The following is a 16,868-nucleotide window of genomic DNA, read 5'->3' as shown; positions in this document are numbered from 1 at the left end:
CCTGCTTTTGCAGTCCTCATGACGTTTTTAATCAAATTCAGCTGTAATTGCTGGAGCATACACATGCCTCTTTTAATATTCTGCCTACATTTGGGACTCATATGAGTCTGTTTTCTCTTAACGTATCTAATAAATAGAAAACATGAAAAGAGCACATTTTGCAGGACTCTGAGCTTTTCCACCGTTTCATTTGTTCTAGCAATTGTCCGACAGGCTTATGAGAATCGAGCACTTGTCAGGTTTCCCCCACCACCACCTTGGATAAAATTCTTTGTGGGTTTTAAGTCACTGTTTGTGTTGCTAGCACCCTGTTAAAGGGGGCATAGGCACAGGCAAGAGCAGCTGCCACAGGAGCCGACTGGAAGCGCCTGTGTGTGAGAGGCAGAGATTTCATAGGCATCTTTAAAAAATCACTGTCAGTGATGAATGTTGAAATGTTGCTTACACACAAGTCACCTACGGTTTGTTGATGAAAACTTGAAATGTCATGTCTGCATTGGAGCTATTTGTGTAAACAAAACTTCTGTAACTTTCTCTGCTCAGGAGTGGGGCAGGGGGGTGGTGGTTGATTTTTTTTTTTTATTTTTTTTTTTTTTTGTCTCCAATGCTACAGCTGTTTCCAATTTGCCAGCAATTTTCTTTTGGGCTAGTAAAGCTCCCAAGATGACTGCAACTAGCCACATGGGTTTCTCGACTCGACTGTGGGGTTTGATTACAAGGGGTAGCAAACCCAGCTCAGGATTCAGGGCAAGCATTTCCCCTGAACTTGTAAGTGCTTTACGTCCTAAGTTTTTGTTAACGCCAACCTTTAAAGTTTATTTCATTGCAGCTTATTAGGCGCGTGTGCTCAGTGGTTCCTGTCAGAGCCAGGCTGAGATTTTGGGCGCGTTTGTTTAAAAAATAAAGGAAACTCGCGGGAAAAACGCACGGGGGAGAGATGCAAACGCCTGTGAACTGCCCCTCAACGAAAATAAGAGGAAGAGGGTTTTGTTAACACAATAGTAAGCCCTCGGGGTTCCTCTTCAGCTCCGTGTTTTCTGTAATTCGCACGTGGAAACGTGAGAAAAGAATGAAAAATGACTTTGAAATGTGATCTGATTCGGTCCCTAGCTAGCTCGGTTGTGAGTGTGCAGAAAGAGTTGTTCGCATCCCCACAGAATAATGAGATTAAAGCTTGCAAACGGCATTTTTAACCCCGATGCACGCGATATTTTTTTTAAAAAGCCAATTAAAAATGACAACGCGCTTTTTTTTTTTTTTTTTTTTTTTTTTTTTGGCGATTCCTGTTCTCTCCTGCGCACCTCGCAAGTCCCTCCTGTCGCTCTGATTTTTCCTTCCATCGGAAGTTACCTTCTGCCTAAAATCCCTGTCGCTTTACCTTGCCTAGGAAGCTTGTTTCTCTGAACGCAAACAACAACAACAATTATAATAATAACAAAGAATCCGAAGAATTTCTATATTAAAAAGTGGCTCTGGCGAGGTCCCTGGTCACTGGGTACAGGTCTGAGTCTGTTTTCCTTGGAAATTGGGAGGAATGCTAAACGCCTCGTCTACCAGAGAGTAAATTGTGTGCGGAGCTCTAGGCACGGCTCCCAAGTTGCCCTTTCACCCCTTCACTTTATATGTTCCTCTTATTAAGGAGAAAAATGTTTCAATATGTTGGAATTTGGGGCAAAGCCGGGAAGGAGAGAAAGAGAATAGAGAGTGGAAGGACATTTTCCAAATAGTTTTGGTAACCCTTCTGAGGGTTACATTTAAAATTGATGTCGTACTAAAATCCCTGGAAGTTTCTTCCCCAGGTTAGTGCAAAATATTATCTGCGAACCCTTCTGAGGTGACAATATGCGCCAGAAACGTGACCCCGGTGTGGGGGAAAAAAAAAAAAATATCCTTGAATTGAAGAATATATTCCTGAAAACAATATATCCCTGAATTGTTTCCTTTCACTCCCTAAACGCGTTACTATTTGATAGGGTATTATTGAATAGCTGAAAGGATCTGGAGGTTTCGGCTTGCAGAGAGAAATGCTGAATTCTTGTTCCAATAGAGAGAATAGTTTCGAGATGATTTCGTCTCCCTTTTCCAGCCGTGTGCATCTGCAGCGTCGTCTGTCATATTTTCAGTTCTGCTTCAGGGGGAAATGGGTTAACTATTTTCAAGGTAAGAGTCAGGAAAGAAAGCTCAAAGTAAGGAACGATGATTTAAAAACGGATATTTGAAACTTCCTTATTTAAAAAGGGGATTTAAAGTAGCACTTGAGCTCCACTCAGCGTCTCTTTTCGGCTTGACTCCTCAGCAATATTTTTTAAAGAAAGTTGTGAATTTTTTTTTTCTTTCTTTTTTTTTTTTTTTTCCTCCTTGTTCTTTAAAGTTGCGAGTAGAGCCAGGCGGGCTCATTGGGCGAAGATGTCACATAGCCATGATTAATCTGAGGGAGCAGCTGAAATATTGATAAGGGGGAAAACGGAAATCAAATGAAAAGTAGAGGGCATAGAAGAGAGGGAAAGGAAAGCACGTCCCGGAGCTGCCAGCATTACAGAAGCCCCCTGAGGAAATGCCTGGTTGATGCAGCCTGTCTGGATGGGCTGGGAATTTTAACTTCAGCGCTGCTTTGGATCTAACAAGTTTAATCTCTCCTCTTTGCAAAACTGCAGCGGCAGGGTAGTAATCCAGAACTGGTGGGGAGTTTTATTTTTGGTCTCAACCTGGATCTTTACAAACTGGTCTGCCACTGGTTGAGGGGAAAGGGTATAAAAGGTGAGTCATTTAAATAATAGTAATAAGAATAAGCAAGAAGCGAATCTAAAGGTAGTTTGAGAGGCCCTTTTATATTGCGGCTGATGCTGGCAGGGCAATACGATTGATAAATAATCCACAGCAGACTTCTTAAGGCTGGCTCCACATATGTAGATGTATTTATTTATATGAACATGCGTAATTATAAGAGGGAGGTAATGGGGGGTGGGGGGAGCGCTCATCAGGGGTAAAGAGGGGAGCAGGGGAAACTGATATGTGAATCCTTGACCCCAGAAAATTTACTGGCTAAGCAAAATTACCTTCTCCCTCAACTCTGTCTACCCCCACCCCCCGTTGCAAGTTCAGAAGCAAAAGAAACTGGAATGTGTTAGGAGGGAGGACGACAGAAAAAAGAATTGTACTTATCAGAAACACATTGTCGATTTTATAATCAGTTGCCCTTCTGTGCCAGCTGGCCGCGTAATAAATGCTTTAAAAAAATCAATAAAAGGAGCGGGGGGGGTGTGTTACGTGCAGATAGCGAACTTTTCCAGAGTTGTTGGGCTGTGGGGTTTGGTTTTGGGGTTTTTTTGTTTATTTGTTTGTTTTCTTTCTCTATTTTTGTTGTTGATGTTGGTTTTTAAACAGCAGCTGTTTCAAAGCAAGGCGGTGGCGCTGGCTTTGGGGGCACGGAGGTGTTTCCCTGGCAGTGCTGGGGGCGAGGAAGGGGCTCCCCGGGGCTTCCAAAGGCGGGCTGGCAGCTCCCGGGCTGCGGGCACAGGCAGCTCTGGCGGGCGCGGACTGCTTCATCCATCAGGCGAAGGATATTTCGTGATAAACCAGCGGTGTCTGGGTTGTATTAGATCTGGACTAACTGAACTAGCTGCAGTTAGGACCCCACAGCTTTTCCCGAAGAGCTTGCAAAACAAAAAAACCCACAAAAAAACAACGCAGGAGTTGACCACTTGGGCGCAACTCTTTATGCATATCACTAATTCTGCAGTATAATTTTTCTATAGTAAATTCTGGGTGAATTTCTAACTTTTCCCTTCCCACCGCGGGAAAACGGGACCGTCAGGATAGCAGCACTTACACGCTAAGGGCGGGATGGGGAGGGGGGGGGCTCGTGCTTCTTAACGATCCACTAATTACAGTCAGCTAATCGCTTTCTGGCGCTTTCCAAGGCGACTAAAAATCCTGAGAGGAGCTGGTAGAAAAACTAGTTGTCGGATATTTTAGTGACTGCAGCTTTATTTTCCCACACACCATTACATTTTTCACGATCGTTGTTAATCTCTCCATCTCTGTAGTGATGACTTGGGGGGGGCGGGGGAGGCAAAAAAACCTGTTCATCAGGAGATCATCAAGTCTTAGAGGTACAGAAAAACAGATGTATTGCATTGATGCAAGCCTGAGATAAAGCACCGCCGCGTTTGAGTAACGGCACTATCCGAAATAGAAGGGCTGAGATTGACAACCCTGGGGTTTTTTATTGCTATTTGGAATGATACTTCCGTTCGCTATTTTTTTTTTAATTTATTGTTTAATTATTATTGGTGAGAAAGGTTCTTTAAATCAATAGAGGCCGGCAGGTTAATGGCTCGGAATGGTTTCAATGAGTCACGAAAGGCAACTGCCCTTCATTTAGACCAAGTGAAACCCTTGGATACAAGTCAATAGGGTTAACTAGTCTCGACATGAAAACATGAGTATTTCAGCTGGCTTTTAATTGTTGGCTAAGAAATTCAGTTAATCAAATGTCAAACATTTCCCTCTGCTCTGGTCAAAAGTGAAGAAGGCTCTTTTCCTCGGGGGGGCTGGGGGGAATCCAAAAGCAAAATCGAGCACAGAAATAAAACCCTACTTTATGAAGTCCTGTCTGTTACTTGGCTTTTAGTTACTGTGGTGGACGTTTTTCTCTGTCCTTTAAAAGGTACACTTAAATGCTTGATCACTTCTCTTTAAATTTTATTACTAATCTTACTTTTTAAACAATGCTTTGTTTCTTTACTTTTCTATATTCGTATATAGTATTTGATTAATTATTTTTTTTTTCTTAATTTCAGGTCAATTTTAGGACCTTTAAATATATCTATTAAACAAGTAAGGATGTTTCAGACTGTACCAGACACTTCGTCTTACGTCAAGGTAAGACATGACAGCATCTTTAAACAGGTAATGTCAAAAATTACAATCCTCCAAAATTCACAATCAGTTGTATTCGTTGAAAATCTCATTCTCACTGAATTTAGCAGAAAAAAAAAAAACCAACCCAAACCTCTGCCTTTGGTGGGAGAGGGGTTAGAGTCTCAAGTATCACAGTTATCATTCTGGAAATATGCAGGGTTGAGTCAAAAGTTGTATCACCAGGGACCAACAATATGTTGAAGTGGTTTTGTATGATGCATTGATGCTTGGTTTGATGGGTTATGCTATAACTAGTATTAGAGGGAGGGTGTCCTGCGTTACATTAGAGTAGTGGTTTGTTGCTCTGAAACCAATATGATAGTGGTGGTGTGCTACCAATGTTATATCATAGTGGTTTCTTAAATTGGCTTCCAATTTTCTGATTTCCTAGATACCATTTAGTCTTGAACCAGAGCTAAATTTCATTTAATATCCCTCTACTTCTCTGCTGCGCCAACTACTGAATTCAATATGCAAGATGATATGTGAAGTTATGTTTTTTGAAAGGTACATTGCAAAATGGATTTAGAGGGGAAAAAATATTTAATGAGTTAAACCAAAACATCTCTTTCAGTTACTGAAGAAATGGATTGTCACACCAGGCAATGCAATATAATACTGGGATTTCTTTTACAGCACTACTTATGGTTTTCCTTGAGCAATGCTTCCATACAATTTAGTAGGCAAACTGACTTAGTTGGTTTTACTGATAATGGCTAATGCCAGATACTACTAGATCTTGCACTCTAGTTGTTTGTATATCTTATTTTTTTTAAGTTAGAAAAATGGATCTTAGAATGTATTTTGATGGGCCTCTTATGCCTCTTTCATAAGATTAAAACAAATACCAAAGAATGGTTGGCACAGCCTTGTCCCTTTATAACTCAATTGAGTACTATATTATATTTGACATCATATAGTTTTTTTTCCACAACAGTTCCCAAGAATGTAAATAAACCAAGTCTGGGACATCTGGGTTACACGTTTAAGGCAAACCCTGCATGCAACAGCACTTAGAGAAAATCTAAAACACAAGCCTCTTCTCTCCCAGGCTGAAGAAACACAGAAGGGTGTTAACTAGAGCTGGGTGGATAATTTGTAATGAATAATTTATTACAGGAATTTAGTCTCTTTTTTTTTTTTTTCTTCCCCTTAGTCAATGATCCATGCGCCAGTTGTGATTTTCATGTACATGCACATTATTGGAAATGATTCACTGAATGATTTCTGTATATAATCCCTAGGCTATGGCTCATTTTGCAGGCAGTTTATTAGTATTAGTATTTGAAACGCAAGCTTGGTGGGATGACTCCCAGGTCATGTGGCATTACTTGTGTTCCCTGATTGGGTGAACTTGTGCAGCTCTCGGGACCAGGTTTCTAGAGCCAAATCCAGCTGGGAATGGTCAAGATTCCACATTCAGTTGATATCCCCCAAAATCCCACTCCTAGATCAGTGTTTCAGGGAATGTTGATGATTTAATTTTTCTTATTAAATTCCTATAGCTTTGGTCCGGGTTCTGGAACAATAGAAACTCTGTGGAAAACAAATGAAATTCAAGTCTCATGAAAGCAAATTCACTCAAAGTTCAAGTAGAGAAACATGTTAGGTGGCCTGTGCCCAGCTTTAGCATTAATTCCTCTTTGGAGTTCCTGTATGTGGGAAATGATCTGAGATGTGCTCTGTTTACAATGAAGAGATGAAGGCCCTTTGACATCCTATATTATGGTATCATTGCCTTTTGTTGCGAGGCTAGATCCAGCTGCTGCTCCAGTTAGTAGCAAAATTCCTTTTGAATTAAGTGGAACCAAGATCCAGGCCTAAATAATTTAACATTCCAGCAGGATTGAGTGAGGCTGTCCATAACTGTGTTGGGATAGTCTTCTCATTAAGTACAATCCTGCAGGCAAAGTGCTTGGACAAAGTTCTCTTCACATAAGTATGTGTTTTATCCGCCAGGAACTCCTCAGGCTGGACTTACATCCAGTGTTTTAGCAGTGGAGGGATAAGTGAGCTGTGTGATGCTGAACCCTCTGCCTTTTATTACAACCCTTCATCATCTGCTGCTGTTATTTTGGGCAAGGACCTTGTCTTTGGTATTTTGTCTGTACAACTTCATTCACACCACTGTCATTGGGGAAATGACTTGTTCCTGTGCTTAAAAAACTCCATGAGATTTTGACAGAAGTCTCTTAAGACTGATCCAAAGTCTTCTGAAGACGAAGGAAATATCTCCCATTGACTCTTAAAAGTTTTAAGTTGGGCAGCTTGGAACGAGTGGTACAAAACAGTACCTGGGTGGCTCATTCAGACCAGTAAGGCTGTTCATAAAAGTAGAAACACGGTTAAATTCAGGAGAATTGGAACCTTAAACTCATGGGTTAGGTCAATCTCTGGCCCCTCGGAGCTTGGTGACAGTTTCCACTGACTCAACGCATCCAGAGCCAACAGAGAGACTCTGACTGGCTTATTTGTAGGAGAGGTGGGATTGACCAATGATCTAGGAACATAGTCGGGAAATGTGGGTACGGACCCAGGCCCTGACAGAGAGGGCTTGGTGTTCCTGAGCAAGACACTTCAACTCTCTGTTCCTCCGTTTCTCCATCTTTAACGTGTGGATGGAAGTGCTGTGTAAGAACACAGTGCTGTTCAGATTTAGACAGCACCTGCCTTCTCTTTCCTGCTTCCCCACACTGATCTTTGAAGACTTCCTAAGTTGTGGTGAGCAAGAAGTTTGAAAAGCAGGAGCTTAAGTTCCAATTCCCCTCTCTTCCCAGATCTTTTTATTATTATTTTCTTTCATGTCATTCCTTCTTCAGAAAAACTTATTTGCTTGTCTTGTGGGAGGGAGAAGTATTTTATTTATTACTTTCGTGGGATCTCAGCTGATGATGTCTACGCTACCCCCATTACACAGCCAAAAAAGCAGGACTGGGATCAATGTCATCTGTAAATCCTCTTCAACAGATGCCCTATATATATAAACTTGATGTTTATTCTGTGCCTTGTACAGAAAAACACCTCATCTCTATATGGTGTAACTGAGAGGGAGTTGCTAGCAGGGTGTTCCTCAGGAGCTCCCAGGAGGAACAAATTCACTGTCGTACCCCTGGGCTACAAAATAGCCTATGACCACCTCCAGGCCACACTGTTTTTCTTGTCATGGCTTTCACAAGGCAAAAGGGAGGTGTGGGGCTAGGTAGCTGGTGGAGGAAGAGGAGAATTTCACTTAGAAAATGGTTTGTTTTAACAAGGATGGTTTATATTGAGTCATACTGGTGAAGTTCAGCTTCTCAGGGTTGTAACCTTGATTTACATCACAACCACGTAGGACGTATGGATCTGTATCTGAAGTGCTGTTAAAAGACCCTACATAACCTCCTGACAGGACTACCAAACCTTCTTTCTCACACACACTTCTTGTATGGGCCTTAATGTGATAGAAGGGTAAGAAATCGTAAATATAAAAAATAATTTTACTGGTTTATTCTACATAACTGATAAAGTATCTCTATTCCTCATACCATTATGGGACTTACTGATCTGCAAGTACTTAATAATTTACAGTATATCAGAGGGTGCTAATCTCATCTAAACATGAGTATTTGACTTTAGAGAATGAAACATGTAATATAATTGGGAAATTAAATTTTAAAAGACATCACTGGAATCCTGACTGTAGGGATATGGAAAGAATTAGGGCTATAAGCAAAGCAACATGACCCCTGAATACTGAATTTTTAATTAGTACCATTGCCACAAGATACCCTAGGCCACAGCAGTCTTTGCTCCCCTTCTGCACTGCCAGTTTGTGGTTTAGTCTGTGTGTAAAGGCGGTACCAGAATAATTTCGGGGGTGTGCTATTCACCCACGCTTTTCTCCTGCCCTTCAGCACCATCCAAACGCTTATCTCCTCTTCTATCGCTCCCCTCCTTGCACAGAAAAAGTCATCGCTTCTGCTTTCAGTTCCCCAGCTCGCAAACACAGCTCCTGCCCTGCCCTCCCCAAGGCAGCGCCTGAAGCTCTCGGGGCTCTGCAGAGCACCCCGGGGCCGGGGTGAAGCCCCGTCTCTGGGACCCCCTTCTCCAGGAACCAGCCCTGCCAGCTTGAGGCAAGACCCGCTGGGCCAAGGCCCTGGGCCTGTGCGGGAGAAGCAGCCAAAGGAGAGGACGGTTCTGCTCCCCACCACAGGGGAGAGGGTACCCCCGTGTCACCCCAGCTTTCCTCTCCTTTCCTCCGCCACACCTGGGGATGATATTTAGAACAGTCTCCCGAGAGGGGCGTGTTTCAGGCAGCCCCCCAGAAGCAGCTCAGGTAATGCGCTGGGACGCCTTGGACCCCCCCAAACCCTTTGGGGGAGGCAGCATGCTCCCTCACCCCCCCCCACTCGATCCCCGCGGAGTTTTGGGGAACACCCACAAAGCAACCGCACGCTCCCCTTTGCGAGCTTGTGCGGAGAGCGGTCTCCAGCCCCGACCTCCAAACAGGCACGAAGGTGGATTTTCCTCCGGGAAGGAGCCACCGTGGGACTTCTGCCTTTAAAAATGGATTTCATGCAGCCATAACGTTTGTGGTGCCGTACAAAGAAGCATATTCATGGAGGAAAATGGTCTGGGTGGCTGGAAACAATATTTGGTTTGTTCTTGCTTTCACTCTGCCTGGAAAGTTTACAGAAGCCCTAAAGAGAGAGGGGGGTTAATTTTTTTTTTTAAGGACAAACCAGAGATTTTCTTTGGAGTGGGCAATGCGAAGGCTGCTGACAAACCCTGACACGGCCACGTTATCTTTCCCGCTGAACAGCAGCGGCTGCTACAGGTTGCAAGGAAAGAATATCCCGTTATTTCAGTTTTTTACACCCGAAATCTCGCAGAGGAGATGGTGCCTGCTGAATCAGCCGGGGGGAAGGAGCTGCGGAGGGACCTGGGTACCGGTCACCCCACAGGTGCTCAGGGACCCACGGACGCTGGAAATGCGAGTGCGTGGAGCTGACAGAAACCTGCGCCAGGCTCTTAAGAACAGCTACAGAGCCTTAGCCTGGCCGAAAAGGGAAAAGCAAAGCCCTCATGGAGTGTTTTTTCCCTAGTTCAGGTAGTACTAGTCCTACTGAGAGCATCTTCTAGCGCACTATCCGTTTCTGCTTCCCCCCCCCCCCCCCCCCCCCCCCCCCCCAATTCCCGACGTCCCGCAGAATTTCAGTTCCTCCCACCCGGGTTCGGAAGGGACCAGGCACCTCCAGAGAAGGTGGGGATTGCAGTAGCTTTGTCGGCAGGGGCAGGGTGGGCAGAAGCTGCTGTGAACTCTTACGTCATTCTCACACTTCGTGATGATTAATTACGTATATACCGAATCGTTCTAATTTTTTTGGATGCTCATTTCTTGAGGCAGAAACGCTGCTAAGTTGTTAGGCTTTAGCAAGTCGTTGATTAATGCCTTGTGACAACTCGGTACTTAAGGATTTAGCTCTTGTTTGCACCTACCTCTCTAATTTAAATAACAAAATCCCTTTCCATTTCCCGGTGTCCAACGAATCCCTCCTGAACTGCTTTTCCCGTGCTCAGCCCCAGCGCTGCGTGGGGAAGGGCTGGCGTTGTTTCTCCCCCGCTTTACCTTAGGTGGCAAAGGTGGGAGAAACGTTGTTTCTCTCCTGGAAATGTAGCATGTTTTGGAGCTTTCTAAAATAAACCAGGCTCTCGGGCACAAGGGACAAGCTTTTACAGTGGCTCCCGCCTTTAGACAGCAGCATTCAAGCAACCAGCCCCCCTCCCCAACTCCGCGACCTTCTAATGGCTCCATTCTTTCACAATTCACAGAAAAACGCCCCCCACCAATATGCTGGATCCAGGAAATTTTGTATTCCAGCCCTTCCTATGCTCTCCCAGTCCTGTGTTTAGAAAGAAAGGAGGTGTGGAGGGAAAGAGGAGCGAAAAGAGAAGAAAAAGAAAGTGAATGCTAAGGGGGAAAAATGCTTTAAATCTTTCCTGCAAATCTCCAAATATATGAAGTCTGAGGGAACAAATTCAAAGCAGGCACGGACGCCTGAAGAGAAGTTAGAGAGAAATATTCTGTTCCATTCAAGCGCATCAAGGGTCTAGCTGAAGTCTTGTTTGGCTAAGGTCAGACGAGACTGGGTTCTCCAATAAAAATAAATCTCAAATTAATTATGGCCTCAAGCGAGGGGCCAGACGTTTGGAGCTAGTGCACTGCAGTCTGTTTTTTTGGCCTTCAGTATTTTTGTTGTTTTGTGCCTTAGCTTTTCAATAATTGCGGGATGGGGGAGGAAGGGAGGGCGGGGGCTGTTTTATTGGGACATGGAGCTCAAATAAAACTAGCCAGGACACTGCTTACCCCACTCTTCGCCTAATTGCGATGCAGCTTCAAAGCTACTGCATCTTCTCCACACCACTTTTAAGACATTATGTTTTACTTAGTACCGATTAGCAGCGAATAACTTTCCGGCTTCAAGTTCCCAAATCCCATGGGCTGTTCCTGTAGACCAAGAGGTAGGAGGGACCCGATCCTTCAGTTGTGGGGCTGGAAAACTCTCCTGATTCCTTTTTATTGCTGTAGCCGAAAAGCAGAGGTTTGCCCAATTAGTTTAGTTTAGAATTGGGATTCGTTTCTGGGGATTAAATCCCAGGGCTGTAGTTTGGGTTTTTTGCTTGTAAGAATGCGGGTTTAGAAAACAAACAAACCACGTCGCGTTTTTTATTCTGCAAAGGAGTCGGTGCCAGAGGAAACTCAGATCCGGAAATTTTAAACGTTCACTGAAGTTGGTGGAGATTTTCCCTCTAGTAAAGACTGAAGCAGAATAGACCTTGGCCTTCTGCAAATTTAGCTCCGGGCAAAGAATGATGGTAAATAGTGTGAACACGTTTATAGAGGATAGAATATATAGGACGTTTTATGTGTGTATAATATACGCACACAACGCACCTCGCACAAGGTGTGTAAATACGCGGATAGAGAAAGGTAGTTCAAAGAAAAGAGGACGCTTTGTGTCACGGTTAGTGGGGAGGTAGTGGGAAATGAGCCGTTTTCTAGTGACAAAGCCAGGGCGTGGCTGCTGCTTTCTGGGGCTCCCCTCCCCTATTTACCGCGTTAGTTCAAAGCGACAGTCCCAGGCCGGGGTTACCGAGAGCTCAGCTGATGCTGTTGGGGTAAGAGAGGGTGAAATAAGGCAAACCCCTTTCCCACCCTCCGAAAGGAATATTTCTAACCTGCAGCTGAGGCCCGGGAAGGTTTTCATTATGTTTATGCCTATAGACTAACTAGACGGTTTTAATTATGAAGTGATGACCGCTAATCCCGCGTGAATTACAGACAGAAAATCCATATCTTTGAGGTTGTGTAGTCCCGCGAAGGACTGGCATTGAACTACACCGAGGGGTTAACTCCTCTGATACTGGACGTGAAATACTCCTGGGCCAAATTCCCCCCAGCGTGTCCTTACTAGTTTCAATCGGATCACGCCAAACCCGGCGGTTTCACCTCCTCGGTGTGAGGCTGCAGTCGGTGTAACCCGATTGTAAGGGCGAAGAGAGGAGGTGGGGACATGCCAAGCGCTTGAGATCAATATCGAACTAATTAAAAACTTGGGTCGAGAATTTCGTTTCATTCATAAGCGGAGTGAAACAAACCAAAAAAAAAAAAAAAAATCGTAATTGAGGAGTAACTGATTTCTACCAGCCTGTCCCAATGTAAGCATTTGAAATCTTCCGTGGTTGCCAAGATCAAATGATTTTCCAGATGTCTGGTGGTAACCACATTAAACAGATCATAATTCCTTTACTGTATGTACATGTGCATCCAAAAGCTGAGCATCAGATTAGAAATTGCGCACATTGCTCAGCACCGCGCCCGGCGGTGGCTTTGCTTTCCCCTGCCTGTCTTTGCTCCCTTCCTCTCAAACAGTTAAACACCCAAACTCACTGAACAATCACCTAGGATGATTCAGAGCTTGGCGCACGGAGTTTATGAATATTCCAGCCTTTTCCAAAAAGTTTGCGATAACTTCAGGGTGGTGTTTTTTTTTTTTTTAGGGGAAGAGAAAGAAAAAAAAAAAAAAGATGAAGCAAAGGTTCTATTGTTACGATATTTGGGAGGAAAACAGTAGATTGTTCCGCTTGTCTGTTACAATGTTTAACAACTTCGCTCATTACCTTATCTCTCGGACATTTCGCAAATCTTATTTTAGACCAAACACAAGAGGTAAAGCGGGGAGTAACCCTGATGGACCCGATCTCACAAGTGACCCGAACAAGCTTCATTTCGAGTCATCCCCAGACATGCAAAATAAGCCCCTGGGGGCCGTGGTGCCCGTCTGGCAATAAAATGCAAGAGTTGGGCTCCTAAAAATATCTCTAGGTGGGATGGAGGGAGGGGGGGGGGGGCTGTTTGACATCTTCCAGCCTTCGGGAGCACTTGGGGAGCCGCTCCGGTGCCGGACTCGCTTGTCTCTTCAGCCCGGAGCCGGGGAAAGGGTGTTTTGCAAATGTTGGGCTCCTCTCCCATGAGCTGGGCACGTTTTCAGGTGGTTTCTCCCCGCCGCTCTCAGCTCCCCGGCTCTCCCCCACCGCCGGCCCGTCCAAGACCTGTCGGTCACGCAGCCTAAAACCAAAATGCTCTGTGAGGTCCGTGGATGACAGAGGCTCCTTCCAGGGTGTTGTGTTTTTTATTTTTTTTTTTTCCCCTTCCTTTCGCGGTTAAGATCCTCAGCCTGTCCTCTCCCTCACCCCCCACCCCCGTTGTTTTTCGGGGCTGGTAGGGAGTGTTGTCTAGAGAGGAAACCATTTGGGTTTTGAAAGGATGCGTTTCACTCTTCCCTTTAACCTCTTGCTTTTCTGGTTGCTGCTGCAGCCTGCCATGTGGTAACGCTGGAGGGGGAGTGGAGAAGAGAGTATTTGCGGGGGGGGGGGGGGGGGGGGGAGAGGGCAGGGAAAAAGAAAGAGTAATGAGGACAGCGAAGGGTTAACCGTGATTTCTTTTAATTGAACTCCAGTTCTTGTGGCCCTAGGCAAGGGGGGACCTGACCCCGCTAGCAGCATCCAGATGTGCTGCTCTCCGGGGACCCCAGCGCAGACCCCGGGATTGTAAAGCAGACGGGGGGGAGGACGGGCTGTCCCCTCTGCTCCCCCCCCCCCTTTCACCTCCTGGCTGCAGACGGCCTCAATCGCTGGCAAGCAGCAAGCCAAAACCTCCAGGTCTGGTCACGTTCAGTCCCGTGTCTGCATCTGAACTAAAAAATTGTAGCTGAATTGATGAGGCTAATTTCAGAGGAGGGGGGAGGGAGGGGAGGGAGGGGCAAGGGGGATCTACAGCTCTCTCCTGCCAGCTTCGGTCTTGGAGAAATAAAGTATTAATAAGGCATCTCTGCCGCAGCCGAGTAGAAACACTAGTGGCATTATTGCATTTCCCTTTTGGAAGGGGCGGGTGCAGAATAACTTTGGATATCACTTTTATTTGCCCCCCCCCCCCCTTCCCCCCCCCCTCCCCGTGGTTGGACTAAAGACAGGGGGAAACCAAAAGACTGGACCCAACTGGCACTGGACAAGGTAAATCCTCTCCACCGAGAGATCCGACGCGCAGGAGTGTCCTCCTGCCTTGACACTTTTCTTTCTTGGCTTCACCCTCCTTTTATTCCAGCCTCTGCTCTTCTCCTCGGGCTGCAGCAGTTTGCAGAAGTGGGGAATAAAGGACGCCCCGAGTGTTGCATGATGTGTTCCGCTGTTAGCTGCTTGGTATTTTTGCAAGGGAGGAGGTGGGGAGCGGGTGAGCTGGACAGGCGGGTATTGTCTCCTTTCCTCGGGTCCTTTGGAGGGTTTGCAGCTTTTCCCGGAAAAAGGAAAGCGCGTTTCTTTTCTGGTGATCGCTCCCGTTTGAATGAAAGAGAGAATTGCACGTCAGGGGCTCGCCAGGTCTAAAAGGAGATTTAAAGGCTGGTGGTTGGGTTTTTGCAGTGCCCATTCTGACACGGCATCCGGGAACGGAAAGTTGAGCTGATCTGACAATTATTGTAAATTTTTGTCATTTTTAGCTTAGAAAGTTTTTTTTTTTGTAGGTGACTTTTTTTTTTTTTTTTTTTTTTTCTTCCCCCCCCCCCTCCTGTCTGAGTGGGGTTTTATCAGCTTAGCGAGAAACTTGCTCTGTGAGGGGAGGCTGGGGAAACTACTGCCAGCCCCTGAAGTGAAACGGGTGGGCTTCCATCCACCTCAGGACCTTTGCTTCAGAGCCCCACAGCCCAACCCTCGGGACGGCTGGGAGCGAAGGGAAGGGGTGAAAGTGGAAACGAGCCCCCACTTTCCTGCAGCCCCATTTCCAGCCTGGGTTTAATTGTTGGAGCCGTTTGTCTGTCTCGCATTAGCGCACTTACCGCTCATTTCTGGCAGCGACTGGACCCTCGTCTCACGCTCCTTGCTGGGAGGCGTGAAGGAGCGGGGCCGAAGTATGTTTTAAATACGTTTTAATCGCCAGACTTTTTAATTTTCTCCCTCCGCCTGCCGCGACCGAATTGTATTTACGGTTTTCTCCCCTTAGTTTTTGCCTGTGACTGGAAAACGCATTAATAAAAAAATCTGTGGGAAGAGACGGAAATTCAGTGAGTCAGGCTAAAGCTGCTCCAGCCAAAAGAAAAAAAAAATTGCAAAAAACATGTTAAACTAAACTGTGGGATGACACACGGCGCTCGCTAATACGGTCTGGGGTGCAAGGCAAGGTCTGCGTTGGACTGGCTGCCCTAGCGACAAACAAGAGCTGACAGAGGTAGCTATTGTTCTGCCCCTTCTTATCTAAATGGAGCAAATATCCTGTATGTAAAATATATATATTTTCATCAAGAAGGCAGGACCAGTGGAGAGACGAAAGTTTCCTCCTCGAGTGACTTCACTTCCCAAAATTAGCAGAAAAAAACGTTTCATCCGGTTAACTGTCTCTTTTTCGCTCTGCTGCTAAACCCAAAGTTAAAAAAAGAGAGAGACAGAGAGAGAGAGAGGGAGGGAGGGAGAGAGGAGGAGAAGGGGTACAGAGAGAAAAGCAAAACCGCTGGAAGGGCAGGGAGAAAAGCGAAAAGAGAGAGAAGGATAAAAAACTTCAGGAGGCTTCGGTTGCAGGCTAAACCGGGTCAATGTGTGGAATATTGCTGGTACCGGCTGGAAGTTATTCTAGATGGACGGCACTATTAAGGTAAGGGGGGCAGGAGGGGTTGGGGGACCCCTCCAGCCGGGGGGGCGCTGGGAAGGGGCGCGGGGGCTGGGGTCCGGCTCCGTCCCTCCGCCCCGGAGCGGCCGGTCTCTCCTCCTCCTCCTCCTCCTTCTCCTCCTCCTCCTCCGGAGCAGCGTGTCGGGGCTCTCCCCTTCGCCTCCCCGGTGGCCCGGGGGGGGCTTCGCAGCCGGGAGGGAGCCGGCCGGCGGTGCGGGACCAGCCGCCCGCCTGCCCCCCGCCGCCCAAGGGGGGGGCCGAGGGGGGGCCCCGGGGACCTGCCCGGCTGGGCGGGCGGTGACAGCTCCTGCCCCGGGGCCCTGCGCCGCCCGGGGCTGCCGGGGGGGGGTGCTGGGGCCGGCGGCCAGCGCTGCTCGGAGGAGGGGGGTGGGCAGAGGCGAGAGTGGCTCCGAGCTGGCCCCAGATATGTGCCCCTGGCTCTGATTCCCTCGCCCGGCCCTGCTGGAAACGCGCTGCTGGTCGGGTGGTGGTGGCCCGTGCGTTTTCTCCAGCGGTTTTTTTCGGGGGTGGGGGGTGGGGGTGGGGGGGTGGGAGGGGGAGAAAGCGAGGGATGGGGCGGTGTGGAGGAGAAACATCACCCTAGCTTGGGGCGAGGCAGGGGGAAGGGGAAGCAAAGAGTGTGGCAAAAAACCACGAAAATAACCAACCTCTGGTGGCCTTGAGCAACTGAGGACGCTGGTGGGACCTGGCGAGCAGTTCCCCCTCCTTTCCCCCCATCCAACCCGCCGGT

The 16,868-nt window shown here is 46.7% G+C and overlaps 1 protein-coding gene and 1 long non-coding RNA gene across 8 annotated transcripts in view; one reads left to right on the top strand and one right to left on the bottom strand.

The window, feature by feature from the left end:
- The window catches only part of FLI1 (Fli-1 proto-oncogene, ETS transcription factor), a 94,532-nt gene that overhangs the window by 3,063 nt on the left and 74,601 nt on the right, over positions 1 to 16,868 (top strand). Inside the window, exons 1-2 of one of the 7 annotated variants that reach the window (XM_074851236.1) lie at positions 1,802 to 2,757; positions 4,803 to 4,911. In XM_074851236.1, the coding sequence (XP_074707337.1) occupies positions 4,846 to 4,911 (66 nt within the window). In that variant the 5' untranslated portion in view covers positions 1,802 to 2,757; positions 4,803 to 4,845. Of the gene's footprint in view, positions 1 to 1,801; positions 2,758 to 4,802; positions 4,912 to 15,943; positions 16,103 to 16,868 lie in introns of those variants that run through there. The other 6 variants (XM_074851233.1, XM_074851232.1, XM_074851238.1 and 3 more) reach the window with 6 other exon arrangements.
- LOC141935204 (uncharacterized) lies at positions 13,892 to 15,796 on the bottom strand. The gene is made up of 2 exons (XR_012626506.1): positions 15,294 to 15,796; positions 13,892 to 14,840 (listed from the first exon to the last, which is right to left on the bottom strand). It is a non-coding gene; the product is annotated as an uncharacterized LOC141935204 (long non-coding RNA).

The sequence above is a fragment of the Strix uralensis genome, chromosome 26 (assembly GCF_047716275.1).
Source record: "Strix uralensis isolate ZFMK-TIS-50842 chromosome 26, bStrUra1, whole genome shotgun sequence".
NCBI classification, from domain to species: domain Eukaryota; kingdom Metazoa; phylum Chordata; class Aves; order Strigiformes; family Strigidae; genus Strix; species Strix uralensis.
The sequence above is the reverse complement of the archived record's forward strand: the minus strand, read 5'-3'. Positions and strand labels throughout refer to the sequence as shown.